This window comes from Rhea americana, unplaced genomic scaffold (assembly GCF_003343005.1).
Source record: "Rhea americana isolate MKP2758 unplaced genomic scaffold, rheAme1 scaffold_36, whole genome shotgun sequence".
Classification (NCBI taxonomy): domain Eukaryota; kingdom Metazoa; phylum Chordata; class Aves; order Rheiformes; family Rheidae; genus Rhea; species Rhea americana.
In genome coordinates, this window is record NW_028186490.1 from 5290737 (window position 1) to 5306496 (window position 15760).

Genomic DNA, 15760 nt, shown 5'->3' on the forward strand with positions numbered 1-15760 from the left:
GAGAGTTCTGTGATAAACATAGTGTGAAGTATCTTGGCAAAAACAAGTCTTGGCAAGGGAAGAAAAGGCAACAAAATGGACCTGTCTTTAATTGACCAATCTCAGAATGTCCTTCCAATGCGTGTTCTTCCATTTTTTTGAAACTGTATCTCCCCACCCCACTTGCCCTCTTCTCCCCTCCAACCACAGCTTTGTGTTGGAGTAATTGTCCTGGCCACACACGAAAAAAGAAAATCAAAACACATTTAAAACTCCAAAAAGCACAAATCKTACAGTAAAGTGACAGAGATAGGGGAAAAAATACAAGCTCATCAGAGGGGAACAGCAGTCAGCTAATTTGTCCTCAATAATGGAGTCCTGAGAATCTCCAGGCTGCAGCCATGTGTGTTTGTATTTATAAAAATGCAGGAATCTTAGACACCTCTTTGCAAACGATTCCTCTGTTCAAACACACAGATTGAGGAAAAATAAAAAAATCTTTTCAGCTTTCAGTTACTTTCTGTGGGTTTGGTTTCAAATCAGTACCCTTTTCGGCTGCATTAACACCCAGCTGTTGAGATTGTTATAATAGATCTTTTTGCCATGTATTCCGTACAAAATGGAGAAGGGAGGGAAGGAGGAGTACAAACCAAAATATTCTCAATTATCACCTACAGTCTTCGGTTCCCTCAGCATATGTGTCACTTTGTACTGCAGAATTCACAGTAAGACAAGCTGTGTTGAATGCAGACAGGGAATCATTGCAGGATGGGGGGAGAGTAACATCACTATCTGCRTCATTATTTTTATTGATCAGCTTGAAAGGGGGCATTGAAATTGGACAGACATCTTATGGCTTCTTTTTCGTTCTGCTTTGCCTTCTGTTTTCACGACTGTTACAAATAATACAGGCTTTTTCTTTTCTCCTTTTTTTTTCTTTTTCTTTTTTTTTAACTTTAGCTGCCAGGATGCGATCCTTCCCAGGAAGGGATGGGCATGGGGAGAACAAGTAACTGTTGGTAGATTGCTACTGCCCTCAAGAGACCCTGATGCCACAATCACCGTCTCGCCCCTGTGATCTGTGCTTCTCGTGTGGTTGCTTCTCCTGCATGAGCTTCCTGTTGCTTCTGTGCCCATTTCTGTGCTCTTTGTCTCTCTCTCTCTCTTATAAATTATGTACAGTAGCTGTGTAAGAAGTGCATGTGTGCCAACTTTGCCCTTGTGGTGCAACATTTCAGCTTTTGCCCACTGTACAGTTATTGTTTTAGTTTCTTTTTGTTACTAAAGCAAATTTGACCCTACTCCTTTCCTCTTCCCAACTCCAATCGAATATCCCCTATTTGCTTGCAACAATGTGTTTTAAACTTAAGTGCCAGACAAAATTTTGTTTGTTCCTGTCTGTTTGACTAGATAGTTTCTTAGCCCTTTGCGTTTAGTTTGCAATGCTGTAAATGGCATGCTATGTTCTTACAACTCTGGATTTGCTTTCCTCACCAAAGTCATATTTGTAAATTCTTTGCRGTTTTTGTTTTATTTTGCTTCTTTTGTTAACGTTTCCACCTACTGCTGTACATGCGTCATGATATATATATGCTAGTCAGCAGCACCTTGCTGTAGATATTAAAGGAAATGGCGGTTTAGTTCTTTTATTTTCCAGTAGGAGTATTGAATCTGTCAAACATACTATGTAGAGATGGTCCCACACTTATATTTTTCCTGTTTCGAGTTTTTTTAAGAAAGGCGCTGTTCATTATGCAAAATCAATTATTTTAAGAACTGCTATTGTAAATATATCTGTGAATATTTTAGTATTGTCTTTGATAATATTCAACATTTTCATGATCTGGTTATACTTTTGCTGGTGTTTTTAAATACCTTGTCTGAAGAAAAATATGGGTCCTTTTTTAAAAAAGAAAATTTGAGGGTTCTTTAACAGAATAAGGGAGTTTTTTTCTTTTCTTTTTTTTTTCCACCTCCATTTTCTTTTGATAAATTAGCCCAAATTTCATCCCCATTTCTGTGATGAATTGATATATCAGGCAGTAGCTGGACAATCAGGGCCCAGTTCTGTCGTGCAAACATAATAATAAGTGATTGCCTGGGGCAAAAAAAAACCCAACTAACCAGCTGATGTTCATTGACTGCGTGAGTGACAGTATGCTGGCCACGGCAGATATTTTGTTCATTTGCCCAAGTCAGCTGAACACCTAGGACCAGCTGTCTGAACAGGAAAAGATGCACTAAGGCAAGCAGCAAGTATATAAGGTACCATATTTATATCACTCTACTGGTGTTCCAGGCTTTGAAGCTGGGGCACTCTAACACTTTGGGTTGTTGGTGGGTGGGGGGGAGGGAAGCAGTATAGTATATTTTATTCTGCTTAGAAGTGTCTTTTTTCTTATGTAGGCTTGACAACCTGTAGAGGATCTCTGCAGAATATTAAAGATACCTTGATATAATATATGGTAATATGGTTGTGGTGTGGTTTACTATCACACAATTGCTAGGAAAGACCATTCTTCAGTTACAGATGTGTTTTGTAGCCATTTTACTGTAGTTGTTTCCCTTGTATTTTGCTGCATTGTTTGTAAAGGTATTGAAGTCATTTGCAGGGGTGGCTAATGATAAACTGACTTTATGCCCTTAGAGTTTGGGAAGATTTTTGTTTGGGGGGGGGGGAGTTTCTTAAGCCATAGGTTTTGGAATAAAGAAGATTTCTCACATTTAGTTGGAGCTGGCTGCTCAGGTTTTTTATAATTGAGTCTATTTAATGTTCCGCCTTCCACTGTTTCCTGAGCAGCTAACTTAGGCACCTGAAACAATTTTTCTCTTAAACATAATATTAGCATTTTAAACCAGATATGCTAAGGACTGACCACTTGCTAACTGGTAGTATTTAAAATGTATCATTTAAAAGTACCTGTTGGAAAGCATAAAGGGGAAAAAAAACATAGATATTAGCAATATGTTTGGAGCAGTGTTCATATCTGCTTCGTACGGTAATTGAGAATTAAAGTGGATGGTTAACTTTTTAAGTTTATAGAAATGTTTGGTTTCTAAGCAGGAGTTATAAATAAAATATGATTTTTACCCATCACCCAAATGTTGGACCTTTGAGACAGTTTTAAAACTTTGTCACCTAAAATCAGGTACTGTATAGTGGATTCAGTATGAAAAAGCGTCTAAATTAAAATTTAGGGTTTTTTATCTTTTCACTGCCGTATTGAAGTTTAGAGAAAAAAATAGCAAATAGGGTAATCACAGTCATTTTCTTTTAAAGCTTAATTATTATATGAAATTCCAGTAGTATTTTTATCCTTTTTTGTTTACTTTTTAATTGTTTCCCTATGGAAGCTCATCTGGGAAAGAACCCACAGAGATCTACAGTTCTGCTGCCAAGACATTATTATAGGACTGACAGATACACGCCAATGTCTGCAGTGGAGACTCAAGGGACATCTGTACATATGTAAATGACGAATAGAGACATGTTAACAGAAATGCATTCATTTTCCTTGGAATGTGCATTGTTTTTATTTCGCAGGAAAAAAAGCTTGAAGCTCCATCTTATGTGGAAAATGAATCCTGTTTGTTAGCGTTTGTGAAGTCTCAGCATTTGTTTCACTTTCACTTCTGTAATATACTCTGATCCTTTGTTTTGTTTTGTTTTATCTACATGTAATATTTAGCTTATGTGTACTAGTCTATCACCTGTGTATTTTTAGGGTGCTACAGAAATAATGAAGAAAAATAAGGGGATTAAAAAAATTGTAACCAAATTCATACTTTGTACAATTTTTGATATCATGATCAGAGGAGAATTAAAAAAGTACAATCTGAAGTAACATGCAAAAATGGCCATTGTCTTTGTTTGTACATTGTATGTACAGTACAATGCAATCATTTCATACTTTAAACTGGTCAGAAAAATAATTGTGATTTTTAGTCTTGCAAAACTGTATGTAGTTAGATGATGTGACAACCTAATATTTATCTAATAAATATGTATTCAGATGAAACCTGTATATTAGGTGTTCATGTGGTTATTTTGTATTTAAAGATCAAATTATTTGACTATTGCTAGACATTTATATACTCTGTTGTAACACTGAAGTATTCTCATTTGCTCATGTTAATTTTTTTTCCTAAATAAATTTACAAAATTAAGGCCTGGCTAATTGGGAGGTGCTTTGTAAATTTTCGGTCTCTTTTTGAAACAAACAACTTCCCCTTTCTCCTCCCTGGTTTGTATGCTRACTTGAAAGTTACTTGTATAGGATGTAACTTTTCAGGGAGTGAGGCTCGCTACAGGAAGAGAAAGAAGGTATGAACAAGAATGGAAAAGATGCAGAATAAGAGATAATGAACACAGATTTACTTACAGGCGCAGAACAACACGAAGAAAGTCCCTGACAGTGAAATGTGTGGGGCCTTGCAGTTCAGTACGTACAGTACTGCATGTCGCCTAAACAAGTAACAATTACTCTGAGATGAAATCTTTGCGTGCTGTGAGTAACACAGTAGGAGGGCTTCTCCCTCGTGCTGGTGTGTCTGTCCCGCAGTAAAGGACTACTGTCTAACCCTTGTGGAGACTGGAGCTCAGTGTAGGGGTTAAGCATCCGACACAGCAGCTTGTTAGTTTTCTCTCTGTTTTAAATTTTCCTGAGTCTGGTTGTTTTTCTTTAAATCAGAACCTGTTATTGAAGCGAAATTAGTGAGGAAGATGAGTAAAATAATTTTTTTTTTTAGTGCATCTCCAGGTTAAAGTTGGGAATCGGTTTCAAACTGCAGCACTTCAGCTCCCAAATCAGTTTAATTTATCTCCTAGTTTAAGGTAGCAGACTGAGACGTGGCACTAGGGCAACGCACAGGGTAGCAGCAGCAGTGACCGCAAGGGCAGGTCCTTTCCTGGCAGGTAGAGTTCTACACTAGCCATTAGCTACGGTCACAAATGCTGGTAACTTTGCCTTGAAGAACTAGTTTTATTTAGAGAATTACTGAGTATCTCCATCTGTTACATTTGCAGAACTGTTTAGTTTAAACCCACCTTTGAAGGGCATTAAACTCTATAGGAACAATCTAACATTATTTGAGAAGAGCATCTACACATGGTTATAATTTGAATATAGTAATTACTCCACAGCTCCACAAGTACACAAGTCCTTACAGCTGTCTGAGATACACTTGGTGGGCTAGACTAGAGATTTGTTTTCTCAAAATCTGAAAGTGAATTCATTTCTGATTCTCAACTTCTGCCTTCTTTGCTGGCACTACCCATTACAGTGGTCTTTTAAGTTAAAGTAATAAAGCTGAGTTACAGGGCCCTCAGTAGTAAAACATAAATATTTATCCATTACAGTMAATAATTAATGAGTATTTTATTTTTGGTGTTTGTTTCCCTGGAAGCTCTCAACAAGGGTCAGTGAGACAGTGTGCAAGCCTGCTTCAGCATTGTAAAGATGGAGGAAAAATATTTCTGTGTGAAGAACTCGAGTGATGCCCATACGTGCTGTACGTTTTTCAAGCTTACTTTGAAGTTTGAGAAGGCTACAACAGTGTGGAAGTGGAGTTTCTCCCAGATGGCACCATGCGGACTCCAAGGTAGGTATGATTTGTACATCCAGCTGATGCTGGTGTCTCCCGTTCCACATTTTGGCAGTGTCCTCCATGCGTTGCTCGTTCTTTGTGTGGTTCCCTGAAGCCACATACGTTCATACCCATCTGTGATTCCTATGTCAATGGGAATCATGGCTAAACAGCTTCCGAACACTCTTATTTGCCTACATTTTTTCTCTGTTCTTCCTAATCAGTATGGATCTGTGAATCTTCTTTTCGTTGTGCTTTGCTATGCACTTCATCAGGCCTTTTATAGGAGCAAGAGAACAAAAACYAGAGATGGGGGAATGGGGACCATGTGTTCGTTTTCTATTTGGGCAGTGGGGATGGGATGCTTGCATGTAAATAGAGACGCCTTCATTTCTTTAAAGGAGTAAGCTCAACAGCATATAWAAAAAAAGTAAAATGCTTTACTTTTCTTGTATCTTGCCTTTTATTTGTACATATATCGAACTGTAACACTAGCTTCCCTGTCACTTGCTTAAATTTCAAGTCTRTCGAAATCCTGCTGTATTCTCAGTCTCCAGTCATGTACGCTTACCTTTCTGTTTCACATTTTGAATTATTACTAGAATGTCCCCTTATTATAGTTTTCCATTTTCCATGTCACTGAAATCTTGCCAGTTCCAGAGGGGATCCTACTCCTCATGTCTGTCGTTGTGTCACGGCACTACTCACATGAATTCTTTCCGAAAGGAACAAAGGATTTTTATATCAGAACTGGCCTCTGCATCTTCTGTTGAGGTATCTCGTCTCCATCAGTGCACAGAATTTTCCAGAAAGATGTAAACGTAGCCTACACAGAAGCTAACCAATTATGCAATTTTATTTATAAAGCAAACAGACAACAACTATGTCATGGCCCCAGCAGGGCATCAGTAGATGCTTTGACAGGGAGGAAGTTGCAGGTTTGTTTGCTAGGCAGTTTTTCTATATTTTCAGAGACTCCCTGCCTAAATTATACTAATTCTGTTATTTACATCTGTCTTTCTGTTAAAAACATTCTCTTTTCTTACTGCATGTACTAGAAGAGATTAAGCTCTTTCACCTGTTTTGTCCAGTATCTTTCCAATTATTGATCTCACTATATTTTTTGATATATCCAGTTATATGTAGTAAAGTTAGCTTCTCTAGAAACACCTGTATAGACTAGGTTTTAAATACACTGGTTTCACTATGCTTTTGTAGTGTTGATTAGACGTTATAAGAGTTTCAGGATTACAAATCCTTTTTTTTTCATTTAGATTAGAGTGTTGAACAATTCTTTTTTTTTTTTAATTGAATATTACAATCTAGACTTTTCTGTTTGCCAATATTTGTTTGGTGATAACGTTTTTTGGATTTTGTTAAATCATTCTGGAAAATTTTGCTTCAGTTGCCACCTGTTCCTATATGAACATATCAATTGTTGAGAAAACAGAGACAGGTAGTTACTTTTAACAAACGTGAACTGGTCAAGCATTAGAAAAGGGGAAAAAAATTTAAACTATTAGGGCTATCTTCTTCAGTTGGTTTTGAAAAACTATTAAAATACACTCACAGTTAATGAAAAACATTTTTAATTTAATAGCTAACAAGATGAACACTTTGATAGTCATTTTGATACATATTTTGGTTTAAAATAGACATGAAATATAATAATAGAAAACAAAACACAGAAAAATGTTTTTGTGTGAGAAGTTCTAAAAAGAGGCGTACCTTGGAAATGTTTTACTTTCACCTCTTTAGTCTATCTAAACCATGATGTATCTTGTCCAGCTGTTTATTTTAGAATTGTTGTGATATGTAGGAAGAAATACTTGATCATGGTGTGTGGGGGTGAGGGTTAGCTAAATGATTTAGGTACTGCTAAAGGTAATGAAGGCACGTGAATAAATCTCTCTACTGCAATTTGATAATGAACAAAATTATGTGCTCTTTAGAAATTATTTAGACAGTTAGCTTAAAAGGCAAATATTTTAATGGAAATGAAAATCCACTCTGTAGATACACATCTTTTTAAGCTTTGCCTTTTCCAGCTTTTCTCATGCCCAGATATGCCACATGTATTAATGCTTTCTGTAATTTTTCCACCTGTTTCTTCTTTACCTCTTGATTACTTCTGAACTTTTCTTACTGAGCCACTATTTTCCAACTTCTTGTACATTAACACTGCTTACAGCATGAGTAATTCTTTGAATCATTTCCCATTTTATCTCAGTGCTCGTGGACACATCAAACATCATTTAGTATCTATTTATATTTTTCTTTATCATAATTTTTTAAATTTCACTATGTTCAAGTCAATGGATGAAATGCTGGAGTTCCTGAAGTCTGTTTTTTTATGGCTTTTTAAACCATTCAAATTTTCAACAACTAGTCTTATCTTTCAAATTTATAATTAATGCTTATTTTTTCTGTTTGTTACTGCTGTATTTCTCAGAATGATGAACTGCTCCATTCTGAACACTTTCAATGTGCAAAATCAATGAAATTTGGATTTATTCATATACACATCTGATTATCTATCCCAGTTTGTGAGTAGTGGAGAGTGGAAATACCCAGTTCACAAAGTTATGCAGAATACTTTCTTCATAAAAAAATCATAGTTTGCTTGAAGTTTTCTTTTCTAAATTATGATGATGGTCCCTCTGTGAAGAAGCTTTATTTTCATATTGCCATTATGAGGCTGATGACAGGAGTGATCCTGAGAAATAACCAAAAATTAAGGAAATAAATCTTCTTAGTCCTCTGAATGCTAATAAAAATTCTTACCCTGAGCTTTTAAGTATTTCACCAAAGGTTTCATTATATGAAAATAATATTCTTCAGTTGTAAATGTGACACAGTTATTAATTCGCACTTGACAACTTGTTAGCTCAGTTAATGGGACATTATGTATCCAGATGATTGTCACATGCAATTATGTCATCTAAGTATGTCATGAAGTACTATGCTAGCTAAGGCACTAATGTCATTATATAGTGGCGGTAAGCAATCTTTGTATAGCGAAACTGCAAAGAAGTAGAAAGGAATCAAAGAGATTCTGTATTGTGAGGGTTGCTTCCAGGAGAACATTTAATTAAGATTTGATGGAATTTTTTAGTCTTGTTACATGCATGAAGCTGCTATATAAACATTTTTAACTTCTGTTGTGAAGTTGTACAACTGAAAACGGATGTCTCAAAACTGTTGTTAGAAATAGCTTAGTGCAGACAGGAGATGATCTTGCACAAGGTATAGAGGAAACTGTTACCTCCAAGAGTCATCTTTCAAATTTGCATGCAAGACAAATGCAAGGAAAACCCAAATGAAGGATTTGTTATGTAGCTGCTAGTATTTATGGAAATAGGAGGTTTGAGGAGAGTTCTAAGAGAAGGGAGAGTTGGGTGACTAAGTAGGAAAGGACAAAATCAAACACAATAGAAATAGAGTAATTTTATCAAGCTGCCTCTTAAGGAAGAGCTGTTAAGGAACAGAGTAGAAAAAAGATCAGGAGGATATGACAATTTAAGGAAAATATTGTAGGGAAAGCTGCTAAATATTGACAAGGGGAAAAGAACGGAAAGGGGATAACATTGAACAAAAGAACGAAGACAAAATAATTCCAGAAAATCAAGTATCACAGTGGAGAAGGAGAAATAAAAACACGGAGCTGGGAGTCTTGGGGTGCTGGTGGTGTCCTGCTACACAAGACCGTGGGAAAGCCCCCTCACTGCCTTTGTGAATGCTCCAATCGTTTCCCAATGAATTTGCAAATAAAACTCACTTCTTACCATCCTGTCAATCTCAAAATGTTCAAACTGTAACGTTATTCTTTCTCTTTGTTTTACCTTGTTGCATTTTTTAATGTTCTTCACAGTGATTATAAGATGTGTTGTCAGTACTCCTCTGGTTGTAGTTTTAGCAGTTAACGTTACGTAACCGAGACGAGACGTGGTCAGTGGAGTCACGCAGTCAGAGAACAGGAAAGGTACTGCAGTACAGGGCAGTGGTGAGCGRGCAGATGGTGCATTTCCATGTGAGTCAGTGTTGTGACAGCTGCTCAGAGCAGAGCGGAGGGGCAGCACAGCGCTGGCTTCCAGTCACTGGGAAATAGCTGTTAACAGTTGCTCTGCGATGAGTAATTCCTGAGCAATTCCTTTTTCAATAAATGCAGCTCAACCCCCAAACTCTCATTTATGCAAGATAAAGTAGTATGAATAATCAATTCCAAAAATAGTTCTGATACTAATGACTTATTAATTGTTCCTGAAACCAAAGGTGGCATTTCACAGGTAAATACACTGAACTGATCCCTACAACACAGAAATTGGAATTTCAGTATTATAATTGAAAGTTCTGTGTTTCAGAACACACAAGCACTTCTAAARCTTTTGTAACATCTTAATCCTGTTTCCTTCATAATTATGCAAAGCATCTTCTCCTCACACACACAGACAAATGACCTATTTAGGAATTCTGTGCTTTGTAAATCCCACTAGGAGAAATATCTCTATTTTTGGTTACCTAAAAACATGTACTTTAAATGTCCTTCATGCCTGGCCAGATTGTTGTGAGCCATCAGTAATTGTTCGTGGACCATCTGTAAATATGAACAATCTTTTGAGAAGYTGTAATCAGCTGCAAGGTGCCCTGGTGTTATGTAAAGGCACTGTGTAATCTGACACATTAGCAGTGAGCTTCCATACATTATGCTGGGAGGCTGAATAATGAATTCCAAGCAAGGAACGTCACTCAGAACTTCTGAACCGAAAATGCTAATCATGACTGTAAAGAGCATGAGTGGATTGAGGTTCTGCTTGTGTGAGTATCTGTAGGTAATTAATATGAAGTCATGTGGGGAAACCCCCTTTATGTACAGTATGTGCCAGAGAGAAGGTTCACGTTGCGAGCTGCTTTACTACATGTTCCTAAGAGGAAACCTTGATCGGGGGAAATATTTATTAGCATTTTTTCGTTTTATCTATAAATGTACCTATGTGGCTACAGCATGCCCTTAAAGCTCTTGTGTGATTTAATTTCAGACTGCAATCACTTAGTGTAATGGAAAAGTCTTTCACTATCTCCCCTATTCTAGTCCCTGTTCATAAATAAATGCATGTCACTGGTAACAGTTCATAAAAATCCTTCCCAGCTCTCAGCCCCTTGAAGAAAAGATTACTTTTTCTGAGCATTCTGCACTGTAGCAGCTCCAGCTCTGCAGCTTGAGGGTGCAAATGCCCACTGCGAATTCCTGCTCTTCCCCTTTAAAATAAACCTCCACAGCATGACCTGTACTAGCAGTCCAGATAAGTAGAGTCCTTGTAATAACCCAAATGTGCAAGGGTTCTTATATGTTAATATCAATACCATGGAAATTTCCTGCATCACAGGATATCAAGTGATGTTCATGTGAAATCCGCTTACTATTGCAYGCTCCATGAAGAGCATATCAAAGTGTGCTAAAAGACAAAGATAACTGTGATGAGTTTTAGAGAAAAATAATCACTCTTCTTGCCAGTGGTAGGTAGGAAAATGTTATCTTGACCACAGCTGCTAAGAGGAATTAACCTATATTCCTGCATTACAAACAAGTAGGCATACAGTAGGACAGCTACAATCAGGAATGCACATCACATCACCAATGYAGTGTCTGGCGGCTGGGAGGTAGCACCATTTAAAGGCCCTTAGAATCAAAATTACTGAATTTAAATCACAATTCCAGTATTTATTCCCTCTCTTACATTGGAAAATCCACTCTGTTTCCAGTCCATCTTGGAAAAATTGTGGTAATACATACTCACTTAGCTCACAGTCTTGTTTATAAATACTTCTAAGTTGTAAGCAATATACCAATACGAAATACTGGTATCATATTATCTAGGGTTTTCTTGTGAAGAAATTTCTCTGCTCTGATGTAGTAAGAGTTCTTTCATAATGTGTTTCAAAAAATATTTATTTAGAAACTTTTATCAAAAGGGTTTTTGCTGTTTATCCCTCTGTGACTTCTATGGTGTCTTTTGAGGTTGAGGGAAGAGAGAGAACGATTGAATCTGGTGTGCTGGTACAAAGCCATTCTGATGGCCCTGCTGAAGCATCTGTCTTGACTTTTGACCCTTTTGTCACATTGTGTTGCTTTTCCTAAGAGATGCCAAGTGTACTTATTTTCTAGCCAAATGTTGTAGAATTCAGCAATGTGGACATATATCTTTAAACAGACAGGTTTGACGCTTCTCTAAATTCATTTCACTTCTGAGTGAACTGAGCTAGTACGAGGCCTGATTTTCTAGTGACCCAGGTGTTCTTTTGACAGTTTTCAAGCATTTTTTCTACCTTTTCGGAGACTGACTTTTGTGCAACTGACTCATAAGTTCCTAGTCATACTTTCTTCGTGATTTTTAATTCACCTGACTGTGCAAAAGTAGAACAAAACAAATGATTTAGTAGCATTATTCTGTAAGCCTAGAGATAATAATTTGGTATATACTCCCAAATAAAAAATTGCTACTGTGAAAGAAAGCATGTTGTTTTGCTTCTCACAGAGGCCTGCAAATGAGGAAAATGGCATTCCATTTGCTTTACCAGAGACTTGCCTGGGAACTCTTAGCAAAACAGTTCAATGCTGCTCTGCCTGGGCTTCCCAAGTGTGAAATTAAAATGCTGTTTTCTTTTGCTCACCTTTTGTTTYGTCTTAAACAGTAAGTCCTTCAGGGGCAGAATTGCCTGTTATTATAGGTATGCTCAAAACTTAGCACCCAAGTGCTAATTTTGGTGTGGACTTCTAGTGGCTATTATAATGAAAACAACATTAAAAAGAGTTTATGTTTGTTGTTTTCTTAATGGTCACTAAGGAATATGCAAATTGATGATTAGATTACATGAAGCTATTATTTTCCAAAATGGACTGGAAGCTGAGAGGGTATGTCAAGACAACCAGAAAATACAAACCACTTTAGCTAGTATAACAAAAATACAGAAAACCCTGATCACCTTTAGAGTAGCTGCTTATCACTGTACAAAATAAACAGATAATTTGCACTGTTTCAAACACAGTAGGAGTCTGACAGCTTCTCATGAGCCAGAACTGCATGTGCTTTTGTGGTCAGAGCTGTAAGGGAATACATCCGTTTTGCTGAGTCAAACCACTTCCACTTGTAATTTCACCAACTCTGAAGTTGAGATCTATTTCATTAGCCAGTTTTCCATGTGCTCACTTCCTTTGATCTGCTCATGTGAATTGCACAATGCTGAAGTTTCTCCTGCCTAATGTAAATAGGCAGCTGTTTCACCCTTGCTCTGGAAGCAATGGCATTCATAGCTTTATGTGGGGACACACGACTACTGATTAAAAGCTATAAGATAGGATGGCTCTGTATTAGCATAATGTGTTGTGTGATTCCGCATGCCTGTCCATCTTTGGAGGACCTTTAAGACCTATGTCTGCCCTTTAGTGTAGAGTTTCTTTTGGGTCACTGTGAAGGGGAAAAAAAAACTGCCTCCAAATTTCAGAAGACAAATAAACCTTTCAGGCTTGTAGTTATATCTGTTTTCCACTTAAGAATCTTAGGGATATGTATTTCCCTTTTGTTTATGATATATCATAGATACCTGACATATTTTCTAAAGCTCTTACCACTTTGGTTGTTTTCCTTTGGATTGTCTCTTAAAGCCCATGGTAATGCATGCAGTGTCCCTAGACACACAGGAGAAATTTAACGGTTAGTCATCTCCTTTGCCTTTATCTATCATTCAAGTCAGTATACTGTAAGGGAAGCTTGCTTTTTTGGCAATGTTATATGCCATGTTTGCTATAAACATCAACTAAAATCTCTCATCACCAAAGTAGATGATTCTCATAGGCACCCATATTATAAGTGATGATACATTATTTGGGATAGTTTGAGTAAGGCTCAACTGTGAAGTATTTAAGAAAGACCTTGTGAGATTAAGCCACTGCACAACAAAGTAGCAGATGAAAATCAATGCTGATAAACAAAGTAACGTGTATTAAAAAAAGCTATTCTATTTTCCCATATAAATGGCTCTGTATTCACCATTACAACTCAGGAGCAAGATCTRAGTGTTACAATAGAGAGGCCTATAAAAATGTCACCTAAATGCTCAATAGCAATCAGAAAGCAAGCATCTAGATGAAATTATTAGGAAAGGAATAGAAAACTGGACAAAAAAAACCCACCATTACGGAACAGTATAAATACACTGCTCACCCCTATCTGGAATCCTGTGAAGATCCCCTCATCTCAAAAAGGATATAATAAAATTGAAAACAGCTCAGAGAAGGGCAATAAAGATGATCAGAGATGTGGAACAGCTTTCTTGTAAGTAATAATTGAGGAGRCTGTGCCTTTTCAGGCTTGAAAAGAAATGACTGAGAGGGATATGATGGAGGTCTAAAAATCATGCACAGTGTAACAAAGGTGGATAAGAATCAACTGTTCACTGTCTCCTCCAGTACAAGAAGTAGGGCACATTAAATGAAGCATATGCGAGCAATACTACAGTATTTTTCAYTGAAAATAAACATGCCTGCAGTACTACAGAAATAAATAGAAAGATTCTTGATAAAATGGGCTGCAGATCTGTGCAAGATCTTCATTGCCAAGGAAGCTGTAAGTGCAAGAAGTAAAGGTAGATCCAAAGAGTGAAAACAGAAAAGAAACCCAATGGAGATTACAACATACCAAAATCACATCCAGCTCAGGATTTTCTCTGAAGTCCACTTTAGAGAAACAGCAGGAAGAAAGTGTACTAGCCTATAATACACACTTCCCCTGTTTTCACTCCTCTTTAGGCATTTGTATATGAGACAGGATTTTGGACTAGCAAGACCTTTGGTATGACCTAATATAGTTGTGCTATTACAAGAAAGGGTAGTACATGCTTCAGTCATCCATACAGGATGGCCAGCTGTTGATCTGCTATCCCAAATCTCTTCACCTGTTAAATTTATACCTGATGTCCTTCCGCTGAAGTGGCAAAAGATATGGAGCTCTTTGGAGCTCACACCTGTTCACATAGCATTTCTCAGTCTTTTGTAATTGTACGTTGTAGTTCTGCCCTGGACATAAAATAGTCATTTTCCCTACAGACTTTTAGGAAGTGACTCGATTGACAGCTTTTTGAAAATTCAGTATTGTCATTGATGAAGTCACTTTTAGCTGCTATTTTTTGATGACAAAGAATGTTAAGCAGGATCAAAAGTTTGCTATTTCTCTTGTAGGGTGTTGTCTTGTGTGACTCTATCATACTGTATTACCAAAAGTACTCTAACCTTCATTAAGAGTAATTTAATTTATAATACCAGGAACATGAAAATCACAGGTGTATAATTATGAGGATCACCCTTGGTTTTCTTTCCTTTGAAATTAAGAATCACCGTAGGAGCAATTTTCCTACATTCAAGAGTTAGATAAATGCTATCTTGTTTTGGTGATTTACTGCCTTAGAATTAGCCTGTATAAAATGTATACATTCTTTATAAGAAATGCCAGTCTTTGTAGAAATAGTATTTCCATCTTGGAAACAGAAAGGGCAGAACAAGCCGACCACGTTACATGTGCAGAGTTCATTCTGCAGAGCCAGCGGTCCTGTCGTGTGCTGTTAAGGGCAAGATTTGATCACAAATTTAAAAGAATCAGGCATTCTGGGTTCCTTTCACTTTGGGTATAACGTGGCAGAAGACCGTAAGCGTAGCACGCTTGCATCAGTGTGCTGTGGAGGAGAGTGGAACTTTTTCTGCTTATTTTCAGTGAAAAACTCAGTCTTCGATGCCAGAGGGCTTACATGAATGATAAGACTCCTGCTTAAAAAAGTGTTTTTACACTAATGGTAGGCTGTGGTTCAACTAGTAATGTGCAACTATGCTATAGTTCTTTGGATGAAATGAAATGTACGCAGACTGCAAAGTATTTTACAGGGACTAGGTTTTAAAGGCAGGGGAAATGTTTACTGGCCTACAGAAAGAGCAGTCCTGCTACACTATGCTAATGGCTTCGCAGACCAGCAGCAAGCCCACAGAAAACGTGTGAAACTAAGAAACACAGAATATCTTTACAGGCTTTCATATACTGAATAAGGACGCTAACTGCAAGGAATTTCAAGATCTCATCTGAAACATAACTAAAATATATGCTGATTACTGAATATTTTGATATGGATTACTAAGTTGGCAAAAGTCTTTTTT

General features: G+C 37.1%; 1 protein-coding gene across 1 annotated transcript in view; it reads left to right on the forward strand.

Moving 5' to 3' along the window:
* Positions 1-13877: 13877 nt before the first annotated feature.
* The window catches only part of PPIF (peptidylprolyl isomerase F), a 10078-nt gene continuing 8195 nt past the window's right edge, over positions 13878-15760 (forward strand). The window contains exon 1 of the mRNA XM_085312182.1: positions 13878-13895. Within this exon, the coding sequence (XP_085168308.1) occupies positions 13878-13895 (18 nt within the window). The remainder of the gene's footprint in view (positions 13896-15760) is intronic.